We start from the raw sequence: 25473 nt of genomic DNA, 5'->3' as shown, positions 1-25473 counted from the left end.
TGTGGAGAGAGCCCTTTTTCCACCATTTTAGGGATAGGTTTCATTTGTAATAGTCGGTCCATGGTGTTTCTGTCCATCTAGTTTGTGTTATGGTTATGTTCTGGTCAGTGGACAGTTTGTATGAGATGTGGTCGAGTGTGTGACCCTTCTTGTGGGTTGTTTGTATGTGTGGCCATGTGAGATCACATATGTGAAGGAAGTCTTTATATTCTCGTGCATTGGTAGAGTTTGGGTCTTCTAGGTGAGGGTTAATGTCTCCTAATACTAGTATGATGGAGTTGGATACGCATGTATTTGAGACGAAGTCCATGAAGTCTGCTTGATTTTCGTTCCAGTTGCATGGTGGTCTGTAAAACAGGACGCAATTTAGGTGGTCAAGTAGGGTTTTGTGTGTCGCGTTCCCGAGGGCCTTGGCATACTGTCAGGCTTCTTCCCCGGGAGCACTGGGTTTGTGAGTCCTTGGGCCACTACCGTGGAGCGGCAGTGGCAGGCAAGATCACCTTCAAGGTAGAAATGAGACAAGACTGGACCGGAATCCCGGACTGGAGTTCTACACAGGAATACACAGGACTGGAACGCACCGGACGGGTGCGCACTGGAGTGGAGCCCGCTGGACTAGAACACACTGGAGTGGACCCACTGGACTGGAACATACAGGAGTGAAGCCCGCTGGTCTGGAACACACTGGAGCGGAACCCACTGGACTGAAACCCACTGGACCGGAACCCGCTGGACAGGAACACACTGGACCTAGGCTTCACCTACGCTTAGCCACCTTTCCCCGAGGGTTGAGCCCTCAGGTTCGGGCAGCCGGCAGGGCTTACAGGAAAAACCGGAACTGGAACTTGCAAGCAGGAACAGCAGGAATCAGGATACAGAAGTGCCCCCAGGCACCTAGGCGAAAGCAAGGCAGACAGGCAGGGAAAGTCCGGGTTTCCGCAGAAGGCAGGTTCAAAGCAAGTCTCAGGGCAGGCGGCTAGCAAAGCAGTAGTCAGGTTCCAAGCAAAGTCTCTGGGCAGGCGGCTAGCAAAGCAGTAGTCAAGTTCAAAGCAAAGTCTCTGGGCAGGTGGCTAGCAAAGTAGTAGTCAGGATCAAAGCAATGGTCAGGTCAAGGAGCAAGACTATGGCAGCAGCTCCAGTATCAAAGAGTACTGGCAACAGCCAGAACAAGGGCTGAAGCTCCAGAAGCAAAAGAAAACACACACGGGAAAAACCAGAAAGCAAAACACGAGAAGACTAGGAAACTGAACACAAGCTATCAGGAAAGCTATGCCCAAGCTAACCAGTCATATACTAGAAACATACACAGAGCAAACACAGGAGAACTAGTAAAGCTGTACACAGGCTAACAAGCAAAGCTGTGCCCAAGCTAACAAATCATACACTAGAAACATACACAGAGCAAACACAGGAGAACTAGTAAAGCTGTACACAGGCTAACAAGCAAAGCTGTGCCCAAGCTAACAAGTCATACACTAGAAACATACACAGAGCAAACACAGGAGAACTAGTAGAGCTGTACACAAGCTAACAAGCAAAGCTGTGCCCAAGCTAACAAGTCAAACACTAGAAACTCACACAGAGCAAACAATGTAGCAGTGTACAGAGCACTCTACATACCAGGGCCCTTAGACGAAATGCAAAAGCAAGGGCTGCAGTCTCTAAGTGATTAATAAAGCCCTTCAACACCAGAGGCACAGCTGCAGCAATCTCCTTGCCTCCAAACAGATGCTTGACACACAGAGAAGTCAGCCCACAGGAAGGAACAGCGGGAGCCATCTTGGATACTGGCATAGAGGAGTCGGCAGCCATCTTGGAAGAGGCATAGCCCACACAGGTGAGGTCCAGTAAGGCAATCAGTACACAGAGCCAGAGAGAAACTAAGACAGAGACAGACACAGAGACAAGCAGAAGCCAGCACAGCCACTGACTCCCAGAAACAGGGTAAGAATGAGGGTGGTCATGGCCACAGACGTGACAGTACCCCCTCCTCAAGACCCCCCTCTCGGTCCCCCTGAGGAGTTCAGGTGTCCAGGAGTAGCTATGGTGAAACCTCCTGATGGGTCTCAAAAGCCAGACATAGATCACGGGACTGGAAGTCACAAAGAAGTTCAAAACTGGCAGACAAAAGTAGAACTTGTGACCAGGAGGCTCCTTCGAATCACCACGGGGCAACCTCAGGAACGTGGATGCATCAAGAGGAACAAATTTCAAAAGGAACCCCTCCCTGAGGGAACCCACAATGTCCTGGACCTCTTGGCAAATCCATGTAATGACAGGAACAAGGCTGGAGCCACTACCCCAGCTGACATCAGAAGCTGGGCTGGGGCCCGAAGTGGCATCCCCATCTTGACAGGAACTAGAAGTCTGAACAGAAGCAGATCTGGAACCGGAACCTGGGTTGGCATCCAAAACAGAGCCGGGATTGGGACCCGGACTGGAATCAACCCCTTGACTGGAACTGGATTCAGGAACCTGACTGGAACTGGGACTCAGTAAGAGGTCAGCTTCCTGACGGACACTGGAACTTAGGGCGACCTCAACATCTTGGTCGGACCTGGAACTGGAAACGGACTCAGCCTCCTGGCTGATCCTGGAACTCAGAAGAGATTTAGCCTCCTGGCTAACACTAGATCTCAGAGCGGACCCAATATCTTGGCTTGAACTGAAACTTGGAACCGACTCAGCTTCTTGGCTGATCCTGGAATTAGGAGCGGACTCAGCATCTTGACTGGAGCTGGTGCTGGAAACGGACTCAGCCACTTGGCTGATACTGGAACTCGGAAGAGATTCAGTGGCAGGGCTGGACGCACCCCTCTGGCCGGACTGGGATGTCTCACTAGCGTTAGCTTTGGGGATATTCTCCAAGGCTGAATCAGAACAAAGTCTATCACAGTCCTCTTGGAACGTCATCTCATCCTCAAGCGCAGTAATAGAAGCAAAACTTATGGGCTGGACGCCCACGCTGGAATCAGGAACGGAACCGGGACTAGGACCCGGGCTGGCATCCAAGTCTGAAGTGGAACTGGAACTCTGGACAGGAGCTGGACCGGAACTGGGACCCGGACCAGAATCAGAGTCTGGACTGGGGCAGGAACTCTGAACCGGAGCTGAACCGGGACTGGGACCCGGACTGGAATCGGAGTCTTGCCTGGAACAGGAACTCGAGGCGCCCTGTGCCTCCTGGCAGGGACGGAACTTTAACTGAGGCTTGGCAGAAAACACCCTTTGGACAGGGATCGGAGGCTCGATCTGAGGCGCCGCTCGAACTGGCCTTAGGAGCTTGATTGGAGGTGCCCTCTGGACTGGAAGCAGAGGCTCCACCTGAACCACCCTTTGGACTGGCACCGGAGGCTTGGTTAGAAGCCCCCCTCGAACTGGACTCAGTGGCTTGACTGGACGGGTCACTTGGACAAGAACCAGAGACTTGACCCGGAGTGCCACTTACATAGGCCTAGGAGACTCCGTCAGAAGCACCCCTCAGACTGGACTCAGAGATTTCAAAGAGCATGCCATTTGAATGAGGACTGGAAGCTCGGCCCGAAGCGCCACTTGAGCAGGAATCAGAGGCTCAATCGAAAGCTTCCCTCGGACTGGACTCGGAGACTAAAGTGGAATCGTTACTTGAACTGGAAGCGGGGACTCGGTATGAAGCACCCCCTGAACTGGACTCAGGCGTCTAGGTGGCGGCACTACTTGGACTGGAATCAGAGGCTTGGTCCGACGTCTCACTCGGCCTGACCTCAGAGACATGGTCAGGACCGTCTCTCGGGCTGACCTCAGAGGCTTAGCTGGAGGCTTCACCCGAACAGGCTTCAAAGGCTCCGCTTGAAACTCTCCTCGGACTGGACTCAGCGCTGGTGGACTGGAATCCCGAACAGGAGCTAACCCACCATGGTACCGCCGGCTGCTCGGCTGAGGCGGCTGCAGCGGCTGAAGAGACCAGAGCGGAGGAAGTCCCCGGCGTCTTCTTTCGGCCTCAGCTTCCGAAGTATCCCGCAGAGCTGGCTCTTCCAGAAGTCTGAGGCGGTACTCACAGAGCGAGATAGCAGGATTCATATCAGAAACTGGGCTATGGCGGACCAGACGCCACCAGAGACGCTTTCTTTCAGCTGCTGCTTCAGGAGCATCCTTCAAGGCTGGATCGGACAAAAGTTCCTCTCGGTACTCCCGAAGCCTCATAAAAGGGTCCAAAAAAGAAACTGGGCTGGCATGGAGATCAAAGGCAACATCAGAAACTGCACTCGGATTGTCCGTAGGGAACGAAGTTATGGGCAGGCAGCCCACCGGGAGCGCTGCTCTTGCTGGATCAAAGTTGAAATCAGAAGTTACACCCGGATTGTCCATAGGGAACGAAGTTATGGGCAGGAAGCCCACTTGGACCGATGATCTTGCCGGACTCATGGCCTTTGCATCCTGTCGCGTTCTCGAGGGCTTTGGCATACTGTCAGGCTTCTTCCCCGGGAGCACTGGGTTCATGAGTCCTTGGGCCACTACCGTGGAGCGGCAGTGGCAGGCAAGATCACCTTCAAGGTAGAAACGAGACAAGACTGGACCGGAATCCCGGACTGGCGTTCTACACAGGAATACACGGGACTGGAACGCACCGGACGGGTGCGCACTGGAGTGGAGCCCGCTGGACTGGAACACACTGGAGTGGACCCACTGGACTGGAACATACAGGAGTGAAGCCCGCTGGTCTGGAACCCACTGGACTGAAACCCACTGGACCGGAACCCGCTGGACAGGAACACACTGGACCTAGGCTTCACCTACGCTTAGCCACCTTTCCCTGAGGGTTGAGCCCTCAGGTTCGGGCAGCCGGCAGGGCTTACAGGAAAAACCGGAACTGGAACTTGCAAGCAGGAACAGCAGGAATCAGGATACAGAAGTGCCCCCAGGCACCTAGGCGAAAGCAAGGCAGACAGGCAGGGAAAGTCCGGGTTTCCGCAGAAGGCAGGTTCAAAGCAAGTCTCAGGGCAGGCGGCTAGCAAGGCAGTAGTCAGGTTCCAAGCAAAGTCTCTGGGCAGGCGGCTAGCAAAGCAGTAGTCAGGTTCAAAGCAAAGTCTCTGGGCAGGCGGCTAGCAAAGCAGTAGTCAGGATCAAAGCAATGGTCAGGTCAAGGAGCAAGACTATGGCAGCAGCTCCAGTATCAAAGAGTACTGGCAACAGCCAGAACAAGGGCTGAAGCTCCAGAAGCAAAAGAAAACACACACGGGAAAAACCAGAAAGCAAAACACGAGAAGACTAGGAAACTGAACACAAGCTAACAGGAAAGCTATGCCCAAGCTAACCAGTCATATACTAGAAACATACACAGAGCAAACACAGGAGAACTAGTAAAGCTGTACACAGGCTAACAAGCAAAGCTGTGCCCAAGCTAACAAGTCATACACTAGAAACATACACAGAGCAAACACAGAACTAGTAAAGCTGTACACAGGCTAACAAGCAAAGCAGTGCCCAAGCTAACAAGTCATACACTAGAAACATACACAGAGCAAACACAGGAGAACTAGCAAAGCTGTACACAGGCTAACAAGCAAAGCTGTGCCCAAGCTAACAAGTCATACACTAGAAATATACACAGAGCAAACAGGAGAACTAGTAGAGCTGTACACAAGCTAACAAGCAAAGCTGTGCCCAAGCTAACAAGTCAAACACTAGAAACTCACACAGAGCAAACAATGTAGCAGTGTACAGAGCACTCTACATACCAGGGCCCTTAGACGAAATGCAAAAGCAAGGGCTGCAGTCTCTAAGTGATTAATAAAGCCCTTCAACACCAGAGGCACAGCTGCAGCAATCTCCTTGCCTCCAAACAGAGGCTTGACACACAGAGAAGTCAGCCCACAGGAAGGAACAGCAGGAGCCATCTTGGATACTGGCATAGAGAAGTCGGCAGCCATCTTGGAAGAGGCATAGCCCACACAGGTGAGGTCCAGTAAGGCAATCAGCACACAGAGCCAGAGAGAAACTAAGACAGAGAGACACAGAGACAAGCAGAAGCCAGCACAGCCACTGACGAAATAGTGTGACAAGGTTGTGGCCACAGCCAGAAGGAGGCTAGGCTGAGTAGAGAGGGGTATAACCAGCAGAAGAAAGGAAGTGTTGATGTCCCTGTACAAGTCGTTGGTGACGCCCCACTTGGAGTATTGTGTTCATTTTATGGTGGCCGTATGTTGCTAAGGATGTAAAAAGACTTAAGAGGTTCAGAGAAAAATGATGAAGATGGTATGGGGTTTGTGTTACAAAACATATCAGAAGAGACTTGAGGACCTGAATGTGTATACCTTGGAGGAAAGGAGAGACAGGGGTGATATGATACAGACATTTAATATTTGAAAGACATTAATCTACAGGCAAACCTTTTCCAGAGATGGGAAGGCGGTAGAACTAGAAGACATAAATTGAGTTGCAGAGGGGCCTACTCAGGAATAATGTCATTAAGTAGTTTTTCACAGAGAGGGTGGTAGATACCTGAAATGCCCTCCCCCAGGAGGTGGTGGAGATGAAAACGGTAATGGAATTCAAAAATACCTGGTATCAGGGGCGTAGCCAGACAACAGATTTTGGGTGGGCCTAGGCAAGAATTGGGTGGGCACCAAGTGTTCTTCCCCCCCCCCCCCCCCCAAAAAAAAAAAAATATATTATCTCGGCTGGTGGGAAAACGCTTCTTTCCACCTTGGCAGCAGGCATGCACTGAAAACTGAGTATGCGCAGGTACCGGTGTTGTGGAGAGTAGCATTTTCGTTACCATCAGCTGGGGGAGCTTGGGATTCCCACCGGTTACCACTAAACATGTGCTACTGTTGGGTGGGCCTGAGCCATAAATGGGTGGGCCCTGGCCCACCCAAGCCCACCAGTGGCTACGCCACTGCCTGGTATAAACACAAAGAAATCCTGTTAGAAGGCATGGAACCAAATAAGCTTAGCAGTGATTAGATGGCAACACCAGTAATTGTTATTGAACTCAATCTTGTTTGGTATAATGTGGGATACAAATTTTATTTCTTTATTAGGATTTATTTACTGCCTTTTTGAAGGAATTCACTCAAGGCGGTGTACAGTAAGAATAGATCAAACATGAGCAGGAGGCAATTAGAGCAGTAAAAATATTCGAACAACAATACAAAGTATGGCATGGTATACTACTTAAATAACACTGGGGTAACACTACGTCCTGGTTCCAGATTATATAACTATACACTTCATAGAAACCGTTGTCTACTTCATATTTAATTTTTTTTAGTTTTTCAGTTATGCTGTGAACCAAACACACTCTATTCAAATATTATTAAAAGTGCTCAGTGAAGTGCATATTACTTAGGCGAATCAACTGGAAAGGTAATATGACTCTTTAGGCATCATCGCACTTGCGCCCTCCCTAACCACCTGTAGCTAAAGTGCCCTAGATATACATACTGTTTATTGTTAGATCTTTAATATAGCTTAATTGCATTAGATATACATAGCTATTAATTGATAGGCACTTAGCTGCAGGCTGGAGTAGTTCGATGTAATTCCACTATAACGATTATATCCAGTGATCACCCAAGTGATCGGTGAGTAGGTGAACCATCCTCAGAATGTAGCAGTACATCGACAGTGGAATCCAGACGGATTTTGGTTCTCCTGATGACGCGCAAGACAGCGAAACACCATGTGTGTTGAGAACAAGAACAAATAATCCTGTTGTGATCAGAAGAATAGTTAGTTATGAAGCCGCGTTAAGGATGGCGGCATGAACATAAGAATTAAAAAAAAAGATTTCACCTACTCACCGATCACTTGGGTGATCACTGGATATAATCGTTATAGTGGAATTACATCGAACTACTCCAGCCTGCAGCTAAGTGCCTATCAATTAATAGCTATGTATATCTAATGCAATTAAGCTATATTAAAGATCTAACAATAAACAGTATGTATATCTAGGGCACTTTAGCTACAGGTGGTTAGGGAGGGCGCAAGTGCGATGATGCCTAAAGAGTCATATTACCTTTCCAGTTGATTCGCCTAAGTAATATGCACTTCACTGAGCACTTTTAATATTTGAATAGAGTGTGTTTGGTTCACAGCATAACTGAAAAACTAAAAAAAATTAAATATGAAGTAGACAATGGTTTCTATGTAGTGTATGGTATACTACTAGCAATGACAACACAATATGTACTAGAACATTGTAATTGGTAGTGAAGGGTAAGGCAAAGTTGTAACATATAGAAGAGTAAGAGAGTAGGAAGAATAAAAAGTAAGGTGATTGATTTGAAGAAAGTTGCACGTGAGGTCAAAGAGATGGTTAAATATTATCTCAGCTAGGGTAGGAGTGGATAAACATGTCCCGCTGCAGTATGTGCAGCCCGAGTCAATCCTCATGTGTGTGAGTGAGACTAACAAGTTAGTTACTTGTCATAAATAAAGAAATAAATCAGTAAGCAAAGCAAGTGCTGGGCAGACTTCTATGGTCTGTGTCAGGATCATGGCTGAACAGATTCAGCTTCAGCCATACTACTTGTACTGATTTTCATTGGCTGAATGTGCCTGCATCTGTTCACACACACACCTCATAGAGTCCCTATGACTCTAATGCACTTTATCTCATACCCAATCCCTGAAGAGACTGTCAGTTTGCAAATGGATGAAGGGGAAACACACCATTCCTTGTCATCAAGCAGATGAAGCCATTACGTATGGGTTGTGTCCATCCAACCAGCAGGGGGAGATAGAGAGCACTCAACTTTTCACAGTGCCCCATGGCCAGCCAGCTCCACTGCCTCTTCAGTATTCTCTATCTCCCCAAGCAGGGTGGCTGCAGCTTCTTCGAGCTCCATCAAAAATCTGCCTGGGGGTGGCTCCTGGCTTGCCAGTTGTTAGCCGGGGTGTTAGAGGCTATAGCAGCTTCACTTTGAAGGCACATAGGTTAGCCCTTTCCCTGCCTTACCCATGCCCCCGTGGATGTGGACATATTAGCTTGCTTTTCCCTGTCCTTTCCCACTCAGTGGATGCAGGCACATTGGTTCGCCTTTCCCTGCCTTTCCCACTCATCTGAGCCTCCGGAGTTCTTATTACCTCTGCTTTCCTCACAGCGTTAAAAACAAAAAATGGAACAGAGGTTTTCCTTTGATTCTTCTATGGGACCGGAGCTGTGATACTCGGTCCGGTGAGGTAAGAGTGTTTTCTAACTCCTCCGGGGTGGGCCCGCGATCGGGGCGTTTTTTGGCACGAAACTGCCATTTTGAATTTTCCCGCCGTTTTCGGCGATGGCTGCAGAGAATGTAAAGCGCTGTTCCCGGTGTGGCAAGCGGGGCTCTGTAAATCGTGCTATACAGGTGTAAGAGCCGGCCCGAGCATGGCGAGCGATGATTCTTCCCGCTCAGAGCTGGCAGCGGACGCCATTTTGAATTCTCCGCATGGCGTGGCCTCCGTAGAGACGGAGAGCCCTGAGCCCGGGGGGGGGGGGGGGGGGACTTCGAATTGAGGCTATTCAGGGAGCGGCTAGCCCCGGACAGGATCTGGGTGCCCAGGGCGAGTTTTTCTCCCCTGATTTTGTGTTATTATTGCATAAAGCATACATGCTGAAAAGAGCTCTCCCTCAAGGGTCATCTGAGGCCCCTTCTATTGTCCCCCCCCCCCGGTGGATTCTGGCCTGGGACTGCCCGCTGAGGCTATTTTCCCTGATAATTGGCATAAAGAAAAGTGTAGAAGGGCTAATTCCCCTTCAGATTGTGGTGCACCTCCTTTCTCTCCCCCCCCCCCCCCCCCCCCGTGGTCGGGCTGTGAGGATTTGGAGAGTTCTGGCAGGCCTTCGTGGTCTGAGGAGCCAGAGTCAGGTGCAGAATTACCACAGGATCTGGATGATCCCTCCGCGGTGAGGATTTTCCACCGTGATGAGCTGCCAGCGCTTATTTCAGATGCCCTACAGGTCCTTTCTATTGAAGAGCCTGACAGTGGCACGGCCTCCTCTGCATCCTAGGATGGCTAGTAACAAAAAGCCTGCTCGAGCCTTTCCTTTGCATGACTCCATCCAAGAGCTTATTTCCGCTCAGTGGGCTGACCCCGAGGGACCTTTGAAAGTTTCCAGGGCTATGGGGCAATTATACCCTCTGCGTGAGGAGCATTTCGCTCACTTTGCAATGCCTAAAGTATATGCCCTAGTCACTGCGGTGACAAAGAGAACTACCCTCCCTGTGGAAGGAGGAGTTGCCCTGAAGGATATACAAGACCGTAGACTGGACGCAGCACTTAAACGGTCCTTTGAAATTGCAGGTCTTACTGTTCGGGCGTCTGCATGCAGTTGTTATGCTGCTAGAGCCTGCCTGGCGTGGTTGCAACAGGCAGTGGAACAGCCCGGAGATGGAGCGGAGCCCTTCTCGGATGTGGCTCCGCGGCTGGAGTCGTCCTTGTCCTTTTTGGCTGATGCCCTTTATGATATTGTCAGAGCTTCGGCTAAACAAATGGCAGTAGCAGTGGCGGCTCGCCGTCTTATTTGGCTACGACATTGGGCAGCGGACATGGCCTCTAAGCAAAGGTTAGTGAAGTTGCCCTTTCAAGGCCTTCTCCTATTTGGTGAGGAATTGGGAAAAAAAAATTGTTAAAGGCCTGGGAGATCCTAAACCCCAGCGCTTGCCCGAAGATAGGCTGAGGCCTTCCTCCAAGGGCCAGGCGGTCCACTCCTCTTATAGACCTCGCTTCCGTGAAGCTAGAAGGTACCACCCGGGGCGTTCTGCTGGGTTCACTTCTCGTGCCCGTTTTTCAGCAGAGGAATTCCTTTCGCTCGGACAAGCATTCCGCAGCCACCGGCTCTAGGCCTGGAGTTCAGGGGCGACCCTCTCAATGATGGTGCGCCGGCCCTCTCCTCGCTTCCTGTCATCGGAGGACGTCTTTCCCTCTTTGCCGAGGAGTGGGCCAATATTTCCTCAGATCAGTGGGTTCTGGACCTGGTAGAGGAGACTTTGCAAGGTCTGATTCAGTTAGGGGCCGTGTCCCCGGTACCTCCCGCCGAACACAGCTACGGCCGATACTCCATCTACTTTGTGGTGCCGCGAAAAGGTGGGTCTTTTCGCCCTATTCTGGACTTAAAAGAATTAAACAAGTCCCTGAGAGTGCGGCATTTCCACATGGAAACCCTGCGCTCTGTCATTACTGCGGTACAGCCAGGAGAGTTTCTCATGTCTCTAGACTTGAAAAAAGCTTACTTGCACATACCAGTTTTGCCCCGCACCAGAAGTTTCTGAGGTTTGCGGTGTTGGGAAAACATTTCCAGTTCCGGGCCTTGCCTTTTGGCCTTGCCTTTTGGCCTCGCCACAGCTCCCCGAACCTTTTCGAAGGTAATGGTGGTAGTAGCTGCTTTGCTCAGGCGAGAAGGTATCAGGGTTCACCCGTACCTAGACGACTGGCTCATCAGAGCAGACTCTGTAACAGAGAGCTATCAAGCTACAGCCAGAGTGGTCTCAGTACTTCAATCTCTAGGCTGGGTCGTCAATATGGCCAAAAGTCACCTGACCCCCTCCCAGTCTCTAGAATATTTGGGGGCCAGGTTCGACACAGACTCGGGCTATGTATACCTACCCGAGCTAAGGTGGTGCAAGCTGCAGAATCAGGTCCGTCTGCTCCTGAGGATGCCTCGCCCGCGAGCTTGGGACATTGTCCAGCTGCTGGGATCGATGACAGCCACATTGGAAGTGGTGCCCTGGGCGAGAGCGCACCTGAGACCTCTACAGTATTCCCTACTTCAAAGATGGTCTCCAGTTTCTCAGGATTATCAATGCAGATTTTCTTGGCTCCCTGCGGCCCGACTCAGCATGGAGTGGTGGCTCTCAGACAGCATGCTGCGGCGAGGAATGCTGCTGGCGCTCCCTGATTGGTGTCTAGTAGTGACAGATGCCAGCCTGAAGGGCTGGGGCGCACATTGCAAGGGGAAGCATGCCCAGGGTCTATGGACACCCGAGGAGTCGGAGTGGTCCATCAACCGCCTGGAGTTGAAAGTGGTGTTTCAGGCGCTTCTGGCCTTTCAAGTGACCCTGGAAGGATTGGCTGTCAGAGTGATGTCGGACAACACGACAGCAGTGGCCTACATAAATCGACAAGGCGGCACTCAGTGCAGAGCACTGGCCGCGCAGGCCGAACAGATTTGCCACTGGGCCGAGCTGCATCTTCAGTTTCTATCGGCAGCTCACATTGCAAGTCAGAGCAACGTGCAAGCCGATTATCTAAGCAGGCATCAGATCAATCCAGAAGAATGGGAACTAGCAGAGGAAGTGTTCCTGCAGATATGTGCCAAATGGGGCAAGCCCGTGATGGATCTTATGGCGACAAGTTCAAATGCCAAAGTCCCGTGCTTCTTCAGCAGACGGAGAGATCCTCGCTCGGCAGGGTTGGATGCCTTGACTCAGCCCTGGCCTCCGGGCCTACTCTATGTGTTCCCTCCTGTAAAGTGGATCCTCTTTCCTCCTGGGTTGCAGCTCTTCCAAGAAAAAAAAACAAACCAAAAAAAACACACTCCTGTATGGCTCCCCTTTTTCTCAAAAACAAATATAATGAAGCTTTCTATTGAATAGGAGGAACGTCCCTCCTTCTCTCAATTGCTTCTCCAAAACAACAAATAATGCTACACCGGGTAGGCTTCAACCGCTGCTTTCTCTCCCGGTCCCCTGGAGAGTAGCAGGGAAAAGAAAAAAAAAAACCCCAGGCGCAATTCAGCCCTGGTTTCAAAACACAGTTCACTTTTAGCCAAGCTTTAAAACACAGCTCAGTTCAGCTAGGCTTTCAAAACACAGTTCAATTTTAGCCAAGCTTCAAAACACAGCTCAGTTCAGCTAGGCTTTCAAAACACAGTTCACTTTTAGCCAAGCTTTAAAACACAGCTCAGTTCAGCTAGGCTTTCAAAACACAGTTCAATTTTAGCCAAGCTTCCAGAACACAGCTCAGTTCAGCTAGGCTTTCAAAACACAGTTCAATTTTAGCCAAGCTTCAAAACACAGCTCAGTAATGGCTTTGCGCGGGCTCAAAGCCTAGGGTCCCACCCTCTTGGTCAGTCATACTCCTACCTGACCTCCTCCCGCTTGACCCGGCTTGGCCCCGCTACTTCCTTGGCTTTCGCTGAGCCAGAGCTGAAAAGTCCATCGGCTCTTCCCGGGTGTTCTCCGGTTCCGTCAACTCCATAGGGCAAGGCTCACTCTCTGCCTCTCCCTCCTCAGGAGCCCAATCCATATTCTCTTCACCCCGCCCTTCTCCCAGCTGCTCACCCTTTCTTTCATTAAAGCTCTTTGGTGTCTCTTCTTTCTCCACCCACCTGTTCCACCACCTCTTCCACCAGGTTGGAGAATCAGCCTTACTCCTTCCCCTGCGGCCCCCCTCTGGAGACTCCTGGGAATGCACATAGTTTCTCTTATCCTCAGGTTCCCTTGGGGCATGTTGGGAGTTGTAGTTCCTTATTTCTAGTTCTTTCTTGGGGAATGCCTGCCTATAACGGGGGTATTCTTGCTTAGCCCAGGGTTCCCCTGAGGCATGCGGGGAGTTGTAGTTACTTGCTCTCCTCCAGGAGGATGTGTTCATTTCCTCCTTTTGAGTTCATGCCCTTGTTAAGGGGCCATCATTCGCTGTGAGGAAAGTTCATGTTATTCCCATTGCGGTTTGCCATACTGAAGAGGCAGTGGAGCTGGCTGCCCATGAGGCATTGTGAAAAGTTGAATGCTCTCTATCCCCCCCCCCATGCTGGTTGATGGACACAACCCATATGTAATGGCTTCATCTGCTATGACTAAAGGAAAGAAAATTACCAAGGTAAGAACCTAATTTTCCCTTTTGTCACACTGTAAGTGTGCACTTTTCAACTTGTTTTCTAATTTGGGGCCATTTTAAATCTGGGTTAGTATGATAAATCTTGTCAGAATATTCTACCAGAATTATCAGATTCTTAATTGCTTAAAGAAGTAGACTGGGCAATTGAACCAAGAATACAGTTAATTGTTTGCATCATTTCAGCCAGCAGCTGCCAGCCAGGAGCCCTAAGAGTTCAGGTTCCCAGTGAACTCTCAAGGAAAAGTTTTTGGGGAAGGTGTAGCTGAGTCTGTTTATCTATAGACACTGTTCCTTCCTTTATACTGGTTTGTCCTTTCAGGACAGGAACTCACAAGAAAGAAGCTGATTCCACACAAGCTGCCACCCGTCAACTCCACAGAAGGTACACTGGACAGCTCCCTGCACCAAGGCAGTCATGAGAAGTGTATGGAAATGGTGAAATGTTATCAGCTCAATAAATGTAGGTGAAGATGACACATATTTAAATTGTCCATCACGAGCTAAAGAACAACACTACTCCATTATTAAGTATAAAGTTTTATTAAACTCAGTGCCTCTATATCAGTGCATAGAGTAACTGCACCTTGAGTATTTATACATTTACTAGTAAAAAAGGCCCGTTTCTGACACAAATGAAACGGGCGCTAGCAAGGTTTTCCTCGGAGTGTGTATGTTTGAGAGAGTGTATGTGAGAGTGACTGTGTGTGTGAGAGAGAGTGAATGTGCGAGTGTGTGTGTGTGAGAGAGAGAGTGAGTCTGGGTGTGAGTGTGTCTGTGAGAGAGAGAGTGTGTGTGTGTGAGAATGAGAGTGTGTGCAAGTGCATATGTGAGACAGTGTGAGAGAGAGAGAGTGTGTTTCACACAGATACAGTGTATGCGAGAGAGAGAGTGTGTGTGAGACACAGACTCTCTGTGAGACTGAGTGTATGAGACCAAGAGAGTGTGTGAGTGACTGTGTGACACATAGAGTGAATGTGATACAGTGTGAGACATAGAGTGTGTGAGAGACAGTGTGTGAGAGTGAGAGAGAGAAAGACATTGACTGTGAGAGAGAGAGAGTGTGTGTGTGACAGAGATTCCCCCCTCCCTCTCTGGTGTCAGGCCCCCCCTCCCTCCCTCTCTCTGGTGTCAGCCCCCCCCCCCCCCCCCTCTCTGGTGTCTGAGCGTTACTGTGCAGGACGTTGAGCTCTGGCTGTGCTTCAAGGAACTGACCAATCCTATTTAATAGAATGCACCTCCAACATTCTGAAGCTGAGAAACCTCGTGTGGTTGGTCACTTCTGCTTGTGAGGAACCCGGAAGTACGTGATGTCAATTCAGGAGATAGATACAGAGAGCAGGAATGCCTCAGCCATGCAGTCAGCTTCAGAATGTTGAAGGTGCGTTTTATTATATAAGGATGGTTATCCCATGCCCTAAGAAGGAAGGGGAAAGGAGAAGAAATTTTGGATTTTAGTTGTAGCTCAAAGTGAGTTACAGTCATATACAGTAAGTATTTTCCTGTTCCCAGAAGGCTTACATGGAATAATATTCAGCTGTCATGGTCTGCATTCTTTTTAAATGCTGGCTATAATGGTCAAAAATACCTGTTTAGTGTGGCAATTTTCAGACTGCTATCTGGATAATTTATCTAAATAAGGACATCCTTCTATCTGTCCTATTTGGAAGGCAGACTGAATATTGCAACTCTCTGGATAAGTTCCGCCCTAGCTCTGTCCATGCTCCATCCCAGCACTATCTAGATAGTGCCTATGAATATCTCAGTCAGCAGCATTTATCTGGATTGCCAAGATGTTATTTGGATAAGTGCTTTTGAATCCCGACACATAAGTTTGTACCTGAGGCAATTTGGAGGGGGGGGGGTGTGAAGTGACATGCCGGAGATCACAAAGAGATACAGTGGGATTTGAACTAGGCTTCCCTGGTTTTCAGCTTCTTGCTCTAATCATTAGGTTACTTATCCACTAGAAAAGGTACAGAGGTCAACAAACATTGAAAGAAGTATTGGAACTGTTCCTCTACAAAGAAAGGTTAAACAGGTTACGATATGGTGGAGGTTTATAAAATCATGAGAGGTGTAGAACAAATTAATAGGGAAAGTTGTTTCAAATCACAATAAGGGACACTCCATTAAACTAACGCACTGGTTCCCAAATCTGGCCCTGGAGGCACCCCAGCAAGTAAGGTTTTCAGGATACAATGAATATTCATGAGGGAGATCTGCATGCACTGCCCCCACTGTATGCAAATCTCTCATGAATATCATTGTAGATATCCTGAAAACCTGACTGGCTGGGTTGTCTGCAGGACCAGGTTTGGGAACCACTGAAGTAAGATTTTTAACAAATTTAAGGAAATAATTTTTTTCAGTCAGTTCACAAATAATAGAATTTGTTGTTGGAGGATATGGTTAAAGCTAGTAGTATAACTGGGTCTCCAAAAGATTTGGACAAATTTCTGGAGAACAGACCCATTGACAATTATTTGATATGCTTGGGAATTCCAACCTTGTACTTCTGGGAGTAAGTATGAAAGAAGGGATCTCTCTTTTTAATATCTATGGGGTACTTCTTTCAGGAGACGAATTGGAGGCTTGATGAACATCTTATTTTCTGTAAGGTTACAGGACCTTGATCTTCACTCCCACTCCTCAAGGGTTATCATTAGATTAGATTTTCAGGCCATTCCTAATTAATATGCATAAGGGAGATTAGTATACAGTAGAAGTGACAGGTATGCAAATCTCTCTCACATATATTCATTAGGAATATTCTGAAAACCTGACTTGTTGGCTATAGGAGGAGCTAAACCAGTCAGTGCCTGTAGTTTTGTCAGTGAACTGTATCTTAAAAATCTCATAGACCTTTATCCCAAGCCAAGAGGGACAATTATTTTTCATTGAATTAATACTTTTATATATGATTGTTTTTAAAATAGAAGCAGAAGCCTAAGCATTCTGAACAAATTTATTTATTCCTCAGCAACCCTCCAGACCAGTCAAGATGCTTGGGTTATGCACGCACACCTGCTAGCAGAGGGAGACTGAGAGAGCACCTGACTTTGAACACTGAATATGTATCCTGTGCAGAACCCCAACCAGTCAGTATTTCTCAGTCTCCAGCAGAGGGTAGACATGCAGTCTGTGCAGGCTGACTGGTCTGGTAGGCCCCGTGGAGTGCTTTGGGCTTTGTTTTTCTAACTTTTGGAAGCTTAATACTATTTTTTTTTTTGAAAAGGAAGTAAAAGAGTACAAATAAGTACCTGTATATGTAAGCTGCATTGAGCCTGCCATGAGTGGGAAAGCGCGGGGTACAAATGTAACAAAAAAAAACAACCCTGTACCACTGGTTCCTTATCGTGCTTTTGGTAGTGTGGGTCCAGTGGGGCCCTGTTTTCCGTCTTGGGGTGCTACATCCAGGTGGCAGGGTCCTTCCCCCTCCCCTGCCCTCCATTTGGAGTGGACAGCTATGTGCCTCTGCTGCTGTGTATAGGCAGCAGACTTCAGTGCCTGGAACCCTGCAGCAACCAGGTTAAAAAAAACCCCACTTTGCAGTGAAGGGAGACCGGGCTGTGGAACGGTATTGTGGTGACTGTCCAGAGGGGGTCAGGGAAGTGGTGTATTGTGCCAGAGAGGTCTTAGTTCTGGGGTTGCCCTCCCATTGTGCTCTCTTTACCATTCAGGTACCACAGTAATGTGTAGCCAAGATGCTGTGATGCCTCTTGTGCAAGTGCCGGGGAATAGAAGCACCCAGGGTGCAGTGCAGGCTCTGTGGGGAGCCAAAATCATCTTCAGCAGTGGCATCGGAGTTGTCGGGGGAGCAGGGCACGTCCAGAGCAGAGCAGGTCTTACCAGTAGGTTCTACAGCGGCGAACCTGATTTTGGCAGGAATCACCACCATTTTGGATTCTTCCTGCGCTTCAAGTCCACTGCAGCTTATTCTGAAGGTTCCCCTTCCAGGCTGTGCGGAGTGCTGGGGGGGGGGGGGGGGGTATTTTAGGCCTGGAAGGCAGGGGACCTCCTCGGGGAGAAGTTTCAAGTTTGGTACCCGCTCCTGTGATGGCAAAGTGGCGTCGCATGGACTGGGGTGATGAGGTAGATGACTCATTGCTTCCCATGTCAGTTGAGGGTTCAGTGACATTGAGATAGAGGATTCTGGTTTCCTGGAGCAGGAAGGGGAAGCCGTGATGCCCAGGGAGGATCCGTTGGTTGTCAGGATTTTTCGTGAGTAGAGAATGACATGAGGACGGGGATCTGAGGTAATGGGGACGGGGACAGAGCCTCTGGGTACTGTCCCAATGTCATTTTCTACTTTGAAGCCTGTTAATGAACTGGACTGTTGTTTATGTTTGAGTGATGCAGACAATGATATTTTGATTTTTTGGAAACACAGGCAAACATGCTGGCCACAACTAGTGAAATTTGCATGGGGGATTCTGTACGTTTCCTGCTACCAGTACATCTAAGAAGACATTTTCTATTGCAGGAAGGACTGTGGAGGACAGGAGAGCTAGGCTGAATCCTGAGATTGTTGATGACTTATTCATTCACAGATTAAAGTTCTTCAAAGGGCACATTTCTCCCCCGCTAGGGCATACAGAACAGGTTGTATTTTGTACCCCTGGACATTTTAACAGGGTGGATTAGGATTCCTTGGGGTAGTAGAAGTCAGCTATTGTTGGGGTTGGAAGGGTAGAGGGTGGGGGAGAGGGAGGTTTATTACAGTTGCTCGTTGTTACTAGTGTTTTCTATTTGTGATTTATAAATAACAGTTCCACAGCATATTGTTCCTTTTATACTTTAATAAAAAGATTTAAATATAAATCATAAGTGTTAGAGGCTCCTGCAGATGAGGACAGAGCCCACGGGTATGGGGGCAGGGCCTGTGGGGACAGGACGGGGATAGAGACAGGGCCTACGGGGATGGAGTGGGGTTGGAGACAGAACCCATGGGGACAGTCTTTGGCCCCGTGTCATTCTCTAGTCATGAGAAAAATGTTTCCTTATAGTTACATCCTGTTTGTGAATATAAGCTGAAACTGTTGGTTTACTACTATTAAAAATAAATCTTGGGTTGTTAGGAGCAGAAGCTATGCCACCGTCTGCAGTGCTTACACACTCTGCAAGATTCCAGTTCCAGTCCATTTAGGTAATTTTTTTTTTTCTTTATCTCTAGAGATGTCCAAAGTGCCAACTCACTGCCCCCACATCAGCTTAGACACTACAAGAAAGGTGTCAACATTTGTTTTCTTTTCCAGCACCAAATCAGACATACAGGTCCCCACTCACCACTTCTCAGCAGTATGGCTGGTGGATCCCAAAGGACCCCAGAATCCAACTGGAGAAGGAAGAAGCCTGGATTCGGACTCCCCGCTACCCAAGGGTCTGGAGCCCAATGTCCAAGTGAGTATTGCGTAGGAAACCCAAGACTCTTGCTAGCTCTGTTCCATCTTCTCTTTAAATAATTGCTGTCTTCCAAAAATCTTAAGAGAAAGAACCCTATTTCATGCTAGTGACATTCCTTCATGGTGACAGTATCTTACTGTGTTGAATGAGCAGTGATGTGGTGGTGTGGGGAAAACTCCTCTGCGACCCAAAAGTATGGGTGCTGGCAGGGCTTTTTTTGTGCTGGTATGCACTGGTACGGTGTACCAGCACCTTTTTTTCCCCTTGCCGCTTATCAAATCTCCAGCAACTGCCGCTGCTGCTTCTCTCAATGAACAGCAGCGGCAGCCAAATCAAGCAATAGCAGTCCTTCCCCCAGTGGCGTACCAAGGGCAGGGTGGTGGAGGTGGTCCACCCCAGGTGTAAATACAAAGGGGGGGTGCTCCGCTCCCGCTGCTCCTGACCTGTCCTTTTATTCAGGCTGCCGACGCCGATGTTACCTCTCCTCTGCAGTCCCCAGTCTTGGCCTCCACCTACCTACATTCAGCTCCCTCGACAACCCCCTTCTCTCTGCCACCTGGCCTTCCCTCACTGTGTCCTGCCCTCCTCTGATGTAACTTCCTATTTCCGCGAGGGAGGGACACAGCGAGGGAAGGCCAGAGGCGATCTGCTTGTTTCACAGATGTGAGGCACTGCATACTGGCACTGCATTGCCGATTCAGAGATTTAAAAAATGCAAGGGGCCGAGTTCTGGGGTGTCGAGGGATTCAGCATCTGAGAAGTGTCAGTGCCAGGAGGACCACTTTTCCTCCATACAAGTGGTACTGATGTGCTCTTCTACCACCAGTCACCAGCCGGCTCCAGTATTGACCCCGGTGGAACTGTAACCTGTCTCTCAACCAGAACCCCAGCTTTTCCTGATGTTGGCCCTTGATAAGCGCATCCGGGCCTTGCTTCCTGAGCTGCTTGATGGCCTTAAGCAATGGTGTGTATCAGCACTGGGGGTACTTGCGCCTACCCTGTCTCCTGTTGCGGCCTTGCCTGGCCCTTAGCCTGAGGTGCGGCCCCAGTGTCGACTGCCACCCAAGACGGGACCCTCTGGATGTCAGTGGAGAATGTTTTGTGGAGTCGAGACGGGAACAGACTCCTTGACGCAATTCTCAAGGACATGGCTCCTCTGCATTGAGGCAGGCTCTGTTTTGACCCTCCCATAGAGAGGTTTTGTCTGACACCGATGAGCACTCATGGGAGTCAGAGGAAGATCCCAGGTACTTTTCCTCAGATGAGCCCTATGGGATACCCTCTGAACCCTCCACCTGAAAGGAGAAAGTCTGCCCTGGAGAGCCTTTCATTTTCATCTGTTGTAAAGAAAATGGCTGACTCCATTCCATTTCCTTTAGAAGTGGAGGACAAGCCTAGGGCCAATATGCTTGACATCCTGGACTACACATCTCCTTCTAGAGAGGCTGTGATTACCCTCTCCATGAGGTACTCCAGGAAGTCCTCGTTAGGAATTCGGAGTCCCCTCTGTTGGTCATGGTACTGCCCAAGAAGATCAATTCCATGTACCGGATCCACAGCACACCTGGATTTTATAAGCCTCAGTTGCCTCACAATTCTATGATGATGGAGTCTGCTCTCAAAAATTCCATGGTGGTGGAGTCCACTCTTAAAAGAGTCAGGAGTCCAAGTGACTATGCCTTGGCGTCCCTAGGTAGAGAAGCTGGAATCCTGGATTTTTTTGGGAGAAAGATGTTCCAGACCTTTTCACAAGCATCTACTTGCAAAACTCAGTGTGCAAGTTGATGGACCTGGCTGAGACGCCTCATCCGGAGCAGGCCAAATCACTTCACTAGATGGCCAAGCAGCAGAAGCATGTTGAAAGTACTTGGCCAGGGCACTTATGACACTTTTGACGTGGCATCCAGGATCTCTGCTCAGAGTATAGCAATGCGCAGACTCTCATGGCTGTACGTTTCTGATTTGAAACATTCTGTTCAGCAGCGGTTGGCGGATGCCCCATGCCGGGGGGATAACCTTTTTGGAGACGAGGTTGATGAGGTCACAGAAAATCAAGAAACGTACATATACCATTTGTTCTCTCTCCCACTGAGTGCCTTCTGATTCTACCTCCTCAGCTAGGAGGACTTTTGGCAAGCCTAGGAGGAGTCCCTGTTACTATCAGACAGGGCTGGTGTTTGAGTCTCTGGCGCCCCCCCTACTGGGTCCAGCATCTCCTTTCTCTCCCTCCCCCCTTCTCCCATCCCGCACCCTTTTTCAGCCCAGTGCCTTAAAAGGTGAAGAACAAACTTTTTTTTGTTTTTGTTTTTTTACTTGACAGCTTTTTAATTTATTTGAAAGGTTCCCATATGTAGATATAAATATCATGAAATAAAATTGAATATCACTAAAACTGCTTAAAAATTATTGTAACTTGTGGAAACAGCACTAATAAAGGCTATATTTTGTGTTCCTTTTTCTACACTGTTCTATAAATATAGTAATATATGGCCAAATTTCAGTGAGGATATCCTGTTTACAGATGGGTTCATCTTGACTGTTGTTGTAATCTGCCTTGGGAAGCCTAGTGTTATAAAGATAGGAAGTAAAATTAAACTCTTCTTTCATTGAGGCATATGGAATCACATCTTCATCTCATCTCTTTTATACAAATAGATTATTGTGTTTTGAGCATGTTTCAGGGACAAGTGATTTTCATAAGTCAAAATAATAAAAAAATAAATACTTTCTTTCATGCAGATCTCTCATTTGTTTTAACATAACTAAATGGGCTTTAAGCCCCTAATGCAGTCCTTTGGTTTCCTTATATTTTGTCCTTGTGATGATTTATGATATGCCAAAACCTGCCCCCCAACTTATATTGTGCCAAAACCTGCCCCCTCACACACACAGTAATGCTGCCCATCCCCCTCCAGCGTACTAGAGTCCGACTTTGCTGCCCGCCCTGATGGTGTAGTGGTCTCTGCGGCAATGGGGGCAGGAAAGAGTCTCACTCTTTCCTTGTCATCAAGCAGATGAATCCATTACGAGTGGGTTGTGTCCATCAACCAGCAGGGGGCGATAGAGAGCACTGAAAAACCATAGTCCTCATGGCCAGCTAGCTCCATCTGCCTCTCCAGTATTCTCTATCTCCCCAGCAGGGTGGTCGCAGCTTGTTCAAGCTCCTTCAGAAATCTGCCTGGGGTGGCTCCTGTGCTGTTGCCAGTTGTAGCAGGGGTGTTGTGGCTGATGGTGCCCACTTTAAAGGCATATAGGTATGCCCTTTCCCTGCCTTACCCGGCCCCCGATGTGGATGTAGACACATAGGCAAGCCCTGTCTCTGTCTTTTCCCATGCTGTGGATGCAGGCACATAGGTTCGCCCTTTCCCTGCCTTACCCGGCCCCCGATGTGGATGTAGACACATAGGCAAGCCCTGTCTCTGTCTTTTCCCATGCTGTGGATGCAGGCACATAGGTTCGCCCTTTCCCTGCCTTACCCGGCCCCCGATGTGGATGTAGACACATAGGTAAGCCCTGTCTCTGTCTTTTCCCACGCTGTGGATGCAGGCACATAGGTTCGCCCTTTCACTGCCTTTCCCACGCTACTGATCCTCCGGAGTGGAATAAAGTTGCCTCTTGCGCTGTTGCCTCCAACTGTCCTCACAGCATCAACAAAAAAAAAAGTCGCTTTGCGCTGTAGCGCTGCGATCCAAGAAAAGAGGCTTTCCTTCAGTTGTGCAGCGGATCAGAGCTCTGTCGACTCAATCCGGAGAGGTAAGAGCATTTTGAAGCTCCTCCGGGGTGGGCCCGCGTTTGGGGCGATTTTGGCGCGAATCCGCCATTTTGAATTTACCGCCGTTTTCGACGATGGCTGCGGAGGTGGTAAAGCGCTGTTCCCGTTGTGGCAAGCGCAGATCAGCAGCAGGGCTCTGTAAATCGTGCTCTTCTGATGTCAGAGCCGGCTCAAGCATGACGAGCGAGGTTTCTTCCCGCTCTGTGGAGCTGGCAGCAGGCGCCATTTTGGAACAGCATGGCGTGACCCCCCGCTGAGGCGGAGGGGTGTGAGCCTGGAGGGGAGCCTCGAATGGAGGCTAATATGAGAGTAATTTCCCCCAGACTGGAACCGGGAGGCCAGGGTGAGCCATTCTCCCCTGAATTTGTTTTGTTGCTGCATAAAGCATTTATGTTAAAAAGAGCTCTCCCGCAGGGGTCTCAATCGGCCCGGCTGCCTGTGTCCCCTCCAGTAGAGCCCGGCCTTGAATTACCGTCAGGTGCGTTTTCCCCTGATAGATGGCCGCAGGAAAAGCGCAGAAGGGTGGATTCCCCTTCAGAGAGTGGCGCACCCCCGTTCCCCCCCCCCCCCCGTGCTTCGGGATGTGAGGAGTCAGAGGGGTCTGGCAGGCCCTCATGGTCTGGAGAGCCAGAGGAAGGTGCAGGATTGCCACTGGATCCGGATGATCCTTCCACGGTGAGGATTTTCTACCGCGATGAGCTGCCAGCGTTGATTTCTAATGCATTGCAGGCCCTTTCTATTGAAGATACTGCGAGTGCTGAGCTCTCCTCTTCTAATCTGAGGATGACAATTACTAAGAAGCCTGCTCGAGCCTTTCCTTTGTATGACTCCATCCAAGAGCTTATTTCAGCTCAATGGGCAGACCCCGAGGGGCCTTTGAAAGTTGCCAGGGCTATGGGGTAATTATACCCTCTGAGGAGAATTTGGCGTGCCTAGCCGTGCCTAAAGTGGATGCCCTAGTCACAACTGTGACAAAGAGAACTACCCTCCCGGTTGGAGGAGGAGTTGCCCTGAAGGGCATGCAGGACCAATGCCTTGAATCAGCTATAAAGCGGTCCTTTGAGATTTCAGGCCTATCCTTACGGGTGTCTGCATGCAACTGTTATGCTGCCCGAGCCTGCCTTGCTTGGTTACAACAAGCAGTGGAACAGCCCGGAGATGGAGTGGAGCCCCTTGCGGAGGTGGCACCGCGGATGGAGTCGGCCTTGTCTTTCTTGGCTGACGCCCTTTATGATCTGGTCAGAGCTTCGGCTAAACAGATGGCTGTGGCGGTGGTGGCTCGCAGCCTGGCCTCTAAGCAAAGGTTGGTGAAGTTGCCCTTCGAGGCCTTCTCCTATTTGGTGAGGAGTTGGAGAACATTGTTAAAGGCCTGGGGGATGCTAAACCCCAGCGCTTACCCGAGGACAGGCCGCGGCCTTCCTCCAAGGATCAGGCGGTTCCCTCCTCTTACAGACCTCGCTTCAGAGAAGCTCGAAGGTACCGCCCAGGGCGTTCTGCTGGGTTCACTTCTCGTGCCCGTTTTCAGCAGAGGAACTCCTTTCGCTCAGACAAGTGTTCCGCAGCAGCTGGCTCATGGCCTGTTCAAGGGTGACCCTCTCAATGATGGTGCGCCGGCCCTCTCCTCGCTCCCTGTTATAGGAGGATGGCTTTCCCTCTTTCACGAGGAGTGGGCCAAGATTTCCTCAGATCAGTGGGTCCTGGACCTGATCAGAGATGGCTACAGTATAGAATTCAATGCCCCGATAAGAGACATGTTTGTGGAGTCCCGATGCAGTTCTGCCGCCAAACGGGCGGCGGTAGAGGAGACCTTACAAGGCTTGATTCACCTAGGGGCGGTGTGCCCGGTACCTCCCGCCGAGCTCGGCTCTGGCCGTTACTCCATTTAATTTGTGGTGCCGCGAAAAGGAGGGTCCTTTCGGCCTATTCTAGACTTAAAAGAAGTCAACAAGTCTCTGAGAGTGTGGCATTTTCACATGGAAACCCTGCGCTCCGTCATTGTGACGGTACAGCCAGGAGAGTTTCTCAAGTCTCTGGACCTGAAAGAAGCTTACTTGCACATACCAATTTGGCCCCCGCACCAGAGGTTTCTGCGTTTTGCGGTGATGGGAAAACATTTCCAGTTTCGGGCCTTGCCTTTTGGCCTCGCCACATCTCCCCGAACCTTTTCAAAGGTAATGGTGGTAGTAGCTGCCTTTCTCAGGCGAGAGGGTATCCGGGTTCACCCGTACCTAGACGACTGGCTCATCAGAGCGGACTCTGCAGAAGAGAGTTATCATGTTACAGCCAGAGTGGTCTCAGTACTGCAATCTCTGGGTTGGGTCGTCAATTTAGCCAAAAGTCACCTGGCCAGGGGTATGTATGACACCTTTGATGTTGTGTCTAAGATCTCTGCACAAAGTATAGCGATGTGCAGACTCTTATGGCTGCGTGTCTCTGACTTTGGACCCGGCAGTCCAGCAGAGGTTTTCCTTGGAGATAATCTTTTGGAGAGAAGG

At 49.5% G+C, this 25473-nt stretch overlaps 1 protein-coding gene across 3 annotated transcripts in view; it reads left to right on the top strand.

The window, feature by feature from the left end:
• The window catches only part of TEX49 (testis expressed 49), a 92186-nt gene that overhangs the window by 19052 nt on the left and 47661 nt on the right, over positions 1-25473 (top strand). For all 3 annotated transcript variants that reach the window (XM_030196839.1, XM_030196837.1, XM_030196838.1), the window contains exons 2-3: positions 14123-14263; positions 19059-19203. In XM_030196839.1, the coding sequence (XP_030052699.1) occupies positions 14123-14263; positions 19059-19203 (286 nt within the window). The remainder of the gene's footprint in view (positions 1-14122; positions 14264-19058; positions 19204-25473) is intronic.

Source organism: Microcaecilia unicolor, chromosome 3 (genome assembly GCF_901765095.1).
Source record: "Microcaecilia unicolor chromosome 3, aMicUni1.1, whole genome shotgun sequence".
Taxonomy (NCBI): Eukaryota; Metazoa; Chordata; class Amphibia; order Gymnophiona; family Siphonopidae; genus Microcaecilia; species Microcaecilia unicolor.
The sequence above is the reverse complement of the archived record's forward strand: the minus strand, read 5'-3'. Positions and strand labels throughout refer to the sequence as shown.